The sequence below is a fragment of the Aplidium turbinatum genome, chromosome 8, assembly GCF_918807975.1.
Source record: "Aplidium turbinatum chromosome 8, kaAplTurb1.1, whole genome shotgun sequence".
In the NCBI taxonomy this organism is placed as follows: Eukaryota; Metazoa; Chordata; class Ascidiacea; order Aplousobranchia; family Polyclinidae; genus Aplidium; species Aplidium turbinatum.
In genome coordinates this window covers 2,815,059-2,822,199 of record NC_137479.1, presented here as the reverse complement: position 1 = coordinate 2,822,199, position 7,141 = coordinate 2,815,059, and the positions used below count along the sequence as shown (strand labels likewise).

The 7,141-nt window shown below is 38.4% G+C and overlaps 1 protein-coding gene across 2 annotated transcripts in view; it reads left to right on the top strand.

The window, feature by feature from the left end:
* The first annotated feature begins 3,899 nt into the window (after positions 1–3,899).
* LOC145775949 (MAP/microtubule affinity-regulating kinase 3-like) overlaps positions 3,900–7,141 on the top strand; it is a 48,574-nt gene continuing 45,332 nt past the window's right edge. For both annotated transcript variants that reach the window (XM_082587359.1, XM_082587358.1), the window contains exon 1: positions 3,900–4,058. In XM_082587359.1, coding sequence (XP_082443485.1) covers positions 4,029–4,058 — 30 coding nt within the window. In that variant the 5' untranslated portion in view covers positions 3,900–4,028. The remainder of the gene's footprint in view (positions 4,059–7,141) is intronic.

The following is a 7,141-nucleotide window of genomic DNA, read 5'->3' as shown; positions in this document are numbered from 1 at the left end:
CCGCCACCATTTGGTGTCACTGCGCAAGAAACTCACATCCCGCGCTGCGCTACTCCAGCGCCTGGCAGGCTCTAGCTGGGGGGCGAGGGCTGACACTTTGCGTAAATAGCCTTAGCCCTTGTCTACTCTTCAGCAGAGTACTGTGCACCTGTTTGGTGCCGCAGTGCTCACTGCCATAACATCGACACTGCCATAAACAGTGCCCTGCGCACAGTGACCGGATGCCTGCGTCCCACACCATTGGACAATCTCCCCATTCTCGCTGGCATCCAACTCACTGAGCTTCGTCGCGAAGAAGCCACTCTGTCCCTCGGTCGATGGGCACTGGAGCCTAACCACCTTCTCCACCACAAGATCTCTGCTCTCCCAAACGAGCACCCCAGTCAACTGAAATCAAGACACCCATTCGTGCCAGCCGCTCAACTTATCAACGAAGCTGATGTACAAGACATCTCTGCGGCTGCTTGGGCGGACCATAAATGGAGTTCTGAATGGAAGTCAACCGCCACCAGACTCTATTTGTTCATCCCCGACGCCGACACACGCCCCATCGGTCTAACACTACCAAGACAGGCATGGGTGCGCCTTAACCGTCTCCGTACAGGCGTTGGGCTTTTCCGCTCAACCATGCACCAATGGAGAATGGCTTCTTCCTCCTCCTGTGAATGCGGTGCCGAGGAACAGACCGCAGACCACATCATCAATGACTGCTCCATCTTCAAGCCACCTAACGGAGTGAAAGGTCTGCGTGTCATGGATGATGAAACCAAAGCCTGACTGCTCTCTAGTAGCCTTCCAGTGTAGTCCGGAACATCGTGAATCTGGGGTGGTAAAAGGATAGACCCTCGGCCCCAGACGCTCTCACGACGACGACGACCTGCAAGAGAATTGAGTATTATTGGACAAAAATTGGAGGCCTGTTAGATGATGCTGGGATAAAAAAAATATCCGCAACTATTTAGTCTGGCGAAATGTTTTCTAACATTAAGTCACGGTAATGCCAGTCCTGAAAGAGGTTTCTCCATTAATAAACATTTGATTGATTCACATAGAAGTTCTCTTAAAGAAATCACAATTGTTGCACTGAGAATAGTGAAAGATGAACTTTTTCTTCTTCTATTGAGTCTTCTAAAGTTCGTTGATACACCACAGGTTGACACATTTTTCCGCAACGGAGTTATACTCTGACAGGTCCCACCTACTGCACCGGGTGGCAAGCCGAGGGCAAACAAAAAGGTGGTCCACTGTTTGGAGCTTGAGGTTTGAGGAACTTTTAAAGTTTGAGGAACTTTTAAAAAATAACATGAGGATTTTCATATCAAGCAATTGTTTTTTTGATATTTTAATAGCATAATTGAATTCCTCAGTCCTCACCCATGAGAACATGGGAATAGACACTTTGTTCATCATAATTGGACAAGAAATGGTGACTTTAGAGCATTTTCTCAAAATATTCCCACGCACAATGGCGCCACTAGGGGCAAAAATGTCAAATTTTAAATTGCGATAACTTGAAAACGACACGAGGTATCAAAAAAATTCCAACAGATATGAATATTATTCTAAAATATGTACCAAATATGTAAAAATGAAGAAAATCTAAGATTATGGTGGTGTTCACCATTTGTTGGATTATAATGAAATGACTCTTTAACATGTCTTTTTCAATGAAAAAAATGTCTCCCTACCGCAACACCAGAAGGAATGGGGGTATTGTAATTAACAAACAGACATTTTAACTCGCTCTTAGGAAAGCTCAAGGACTTGCTTTAGTCCAAAAAAACTTTTAACATTTCTGTGGTGCAACCTATTTTGTCCCTTGAAAAAATCAAGAATAAAAAGGCAACAGAGCTGAAGTCGCTGATTGGAGTTGCCGCAAACATTTCACAATTTTTCCCTTGAAAAGATCGAGAGAAATGATACAGAAACGCCGAAGTCACTGATCGCAGTTGCCGAAATAGTTGACCATGCCAAGTATCTTAAAATAATTGTTTTTAAACTGAACCTCACTTTTGGGTTAGAGTTATCGAATCAAGATTGTAGTTCTTCCGGGTTAGGGTTAGTGATCACGAGCTGCCACACTTGAATGATCTATTCTCTTTCAACTAACATTTCTAGAGAAACTTACTAAGAAAGAGTCACACTTATTTTGTGTTGGCCTATAAAACCTCAATGATTAATTCAAGGGAAAATTTTTAAAATGTTTACGGAAACTCCAATCAGCCACTTTGGCCTTTTTCTGTTTTTCACTCGATCTTTTCAGGGGACAAAGTGTTCAGTGTACGAAATAGGTTGCATCCATTTTCTTGCATCCATTAGTTCTTTGAACCAAAGTGCTATACTTAAAACTAACTTCAAATTAGGACTTAAGGATGTGATTGTGAAGGAAATTTCCAAGGATAAATTGAAAATACAGTGGATATTTCTGTACACAAAAATCAAGTACTGCTACTTTGTACTACACTAAAACTCATTTCTGCAAGAAGGCCTCATAGTTAAACAGCCCGAGTGCATTATTTTATTGAGTTATGCCAGCATGTAGCCTACTATGAGTGAGAGGCACTTCATTGGTAAAAAGTAGTATTTGAGGTGAAATAAGCATGAATCTACCTTTTTTGCATCTTTTTTAAATAAAACCCCAAAAAACCCGGAATTTTTAAAAAAAAAACCTTGCGGCTTAGGCTTTTAAAAAAAAAAAAACGGGTTTTTCTCAACCCTGGAAATGTAGCGCAGTCTCTGCTACTGCTATATTGAAAAAAAGTAGCGTCGCTACTAACACTAACAAAAATGTAGGCCGCTACCAAAAAAGCATCTAGTGGCAAGCACCCACCTCTGATTAGATTTCATGCCTAGATGTAGAATATGATAAACATTTACGTATTACCGACAAAATCAGTTATGCGCATGCTGAGCTTAAACATATCAATCATTGTATCAACATCTGGAATTCCAAACCAAATCCTATCTAATGTTAAGTAAAGCTATCAGCTTAACATATCTCACATAAAAGATATATCGGATAAGTGTATCAGCATTTGCTTCATGTTTGCATACTTGATTCATTTCATCATATCATTGGCTTTGTTTTCAAACATCTGGACAAAGACAATGAACATTTACCCGTAAGCGAAATGTGAATGTCCTTTTTTCTTTCACATAATTGTCTGCCAAAAGTAAAGAAAAAAAGGTCACCAGACAGAGGTGTGCCATTAAAGAAGAACAAGCTACTGTAATCCTGTGCTGTGATCTCATGCGCAAGACATTGTGCCACAAAGATCCTATCTTTGCAAAGCTGGACTTCATTAAGGGGAAAGAACATACAAAGGGAATAATCACGCTGCAACAGATCTAAAAATAGCATGCTTAAAACAAAGATGCAGGACAGGCGTTCAAATTTTGTCTTGTAATGTCACAGAGATCATTAAAGATATTATTAAAGGAGTCTGATTGCCACAGTTTGTGGAAAATGCTGGATCCTAGAACGGATCGCTATGCACTTTGTTATGTAAGCTCAGACTTTGAGTTTAATCAGACTTGCAAACAGTTGTAAGATTGAACTACACAGTTGCGAAGCCCAATGCAACCGAGATACTCACAACTGCACATTCCCAACAATGACACTGGTATTTTGCATCCATCATATGCCGGCATTTGCACAACAATCTAACCTCTTAGTGTAATTTTTTAAGAATTGTTTTCTCTATAGGAGTAGCATCTTCAGCTTAAATTAATAGCCAACAGAAATATACAATAGCCAATTCATTATTCATTAAATGTATCAATCAGATAATCATATCAAAACGTCTAGCTCATGGCTGACACAATTACCGGATTTCATCTGTAATATTATGGATCATTTATTTGATTATGATCAATGCCATTGGAAATCTATAGGTGGTTTGCTAGTGTCACAGTTACACGTGTTAGTTTCTTGTAAGTGTTCCATGTTTAATTTTTTATGGTTCAATCAATCTGTTTAGTTCAATCAAACTTTATGGTTCAATCAATGATGCACTAATCATATTGGCATGTCACGAAGTTCCAATGAAGACAGAGGGGTAAGCATTAAGCAGTACTGCTATCTAAGAAGTTAACTATGGTAGCCTATATTGCAAGTTTTGGTTTGATTTTAATTGAATTAATCACATGAAGCTGCTGGAACTGTCTTAGTTGTAACCTAATGTATGGAAATCTAGTAAAATCTGAACCTTAGCAAAACCAAAATAATAACAGCAGCCTTCCATTTAAACAACCAAGAAGTGAAACATTAGCTCAAGATGAACACCTATTTAAGACCCCTGTTTTTTTCCTTAACTTTAACTAATCGGGAGTAGTCCTGGATAGGTTGCTCACTTGCTGTTGCTCACAAAATAAAACATGAAAGAAATTAAAATATGATTGTTATGACCTAGCTTAGTGACGAATTCTTGCTGTTATTTCAAGTTTTTGATTTTAACAAATTCAAACAATTTTCTAGCACAACTTCTCTATAGAAATCACATCTTCTAATGGACGGGAAAGTTACGTTTCACTAGCGTTCAAAGAAATTAAAATGATTTGCATTGGGCTTTCCAATGATCCTTGAAAACCATCATCTCATCTGAAACTTTGAAGCAATCAAAGACAACTGTCTACTCTCATTTCACTGCACTGAGAAGATCCTTAAGATCGAAACCTGGGGTTTTTTTTCGCTGAGACTTTTTGGTCATTTGTCCGAAATGACTTGAAAAAATTCGGATATTTTTTAATTATTTCGGTCATTTTTTTTAATGAAAATATTTACTTTCAAGCAGCTGATACAAACCAAAATTTGCACTTCCTGACTAACTACAACATTAAGTTTTGCTGAGAAACGTTGTTTTTTTTTCGGACATTTTGACTGAATTGACTATATTTTTTTTGGACATTTTGCTAAAAATTCGGTCAATGACCGAAAAAAAAACCCAGATTGAAACATTGGCTTAGAACTGTCTTGCAGTTAACAACGTCTTTTTAGACATTATCTTAATAAATAACAAAGAGGCAAAAGTCATGTAATTTTCACTTTGTGTGGAGCTACATGTATTTGAGAGGTTACTGTGATTTTTTATTCACTTTTGATTTGTGCATATTAGTTTGAATCCTCTTTGAATCCTTCTCATCATGGGCCTTTCCAACAGATGTTTGCTGATACACCCTTCTTCTCTGAATTCTTTGTTTTGGTTTTCGGTTTTTCCCCAGCACAGTTAGTATGAAAATTCTAAACATTGTACTGACTGTTTATTCAAATTTCTTTTGCATTTGTTGAATCAAGTTTTGATATTTTAAGGCAATATGAATAAAAACTTGTTTCAAGTATATATTTAACCTACTCTTGTGTGTGTGTAATATATGATTGGTTACCTGCATGGCATTCTTTACCGAAGCTCTTTTGGCAAGGCACTTGGCCGCAGCTGACCGAGCATTGTGGTTGCACAGATGTGTATTTATCTGTTTTTCAATTTTTGACAGCACCATCAGTCCATCATCACATACAATTTACACTGCTTTAATTTGCTAGACCACTATGCCCATAGTGCATACACTGCATACTGCATAGCCTACTTGTTCTTATGCTACCAAACAACCAATAAAGCTAATTAAAAAGCAATAAATCAGCATGGCGGATTTCATGAATGGACAGATTCAAATGTAACAACCAATGTCTAAATGTTTCTCTGCAGCTGATTGTAGCAAGAATTGACTGTGATATACACTGTGTTTTGCTCATGAGGCTGGACTTAATCATTAATTCATGCCACAAGGGCACCAGTCAATTTAACTCTTATCCTAAGTTGTGGAGTAAAAAGACTGAAAGAAAAGAAATATGGTGCGATACTGATGAGCCCAGCCTCATGGGCAAACACGTGTCTATCGCTGTCACTTCTTGCTACAAATCGGCTGCCGAGAAACATGCTTGCACAAGTTGTCCTTTATAAAGACAATGAGAGCAATGGTGTTTGGAAAAGACTATAGATTGCCAAGCTTTCTCTGGTTGTAGATTAGTAAGCCCTGTGTCAATGTTTCAGAGGACTTTCACAGCAAACCCATGGAACAGCTCCATTGAACCCTGGTTAAGAACCACTGCTATAATCTATCTATGAAAATGGTCAACAATTCTTTAGTTTCCTAAATGCAAACGATCACTGAACATCATCAGGGATAAGTTACGGTTTTGTTGTGATATCTTTTGACCATTTTGGTTACATTTATTATTTGGGTTCACGTCTTTTAGGCGCAGACAGTTAGGTGCCGGTCAAATAGGCGCACACACTGTGGCATCAGGATATTTAGGTGCAGAGCACTGTAGCGCTCGTTCATTTAGTTGCTATTCCTAGTAAAGTCTGTAGATTGTATCAGCTCAGCTTTGGCAAAACCTAGTCGAGATTTTGACTAAAAACTAAGTTACTCTTCATTCAAGCCTACCACCCGCTTGAATATAGGTTACGGTATAATATATTTTTTACTGATGTTTAGTGTACCGGTAGTTATTACAGGCCTCGAAATTTGTACTTTTTTCCGGCGGTCAAGCATGTCCTACCAGACTGGCCCTTTTAGCGGACATTTAATATCTCAACCGGACATATTTTTTGCATGTAGATTTTGCACAAAATCACACTACAGTCTTCGAAATTAGCATATTTTTACTTCGGCAAAAACGTTGCCGAGGCCAAACGGCAAAAGTTGAAATTGCCTCGGCAATTGCTGTGAACGTTTATTACAAAAAAAATTGTACCAAAACATGTAAAGCGAGAAGCGAAAAATATACTAGAGTTGTCTATCACGACCGCACTGTTTAATTTGTTGTGATGTAATAATACCAAAAGTACCGATAAAGGGAGCAACGCGATTACGCACGCTGTTACAGTAATTCACGTTAAACAACTAACGGGGGGGGGGGAAAGAAAGTTAATTTTGGGTTGATTCAACGTTCAAGTCAGCACAAATCGATTTAATTTTCCAGGCTGGTTATATTGTGTAACAACAATGCCCAATAAGAAATTTACGTTTGTTTTACATTAATTCGACATCTAGTGACGTTGAATTATTATAAAATAGCGTTAATTGCGCAACCAGGTACCGGTAACAAATTAATGGTGGCCGTGCTTAACTATATTTATCG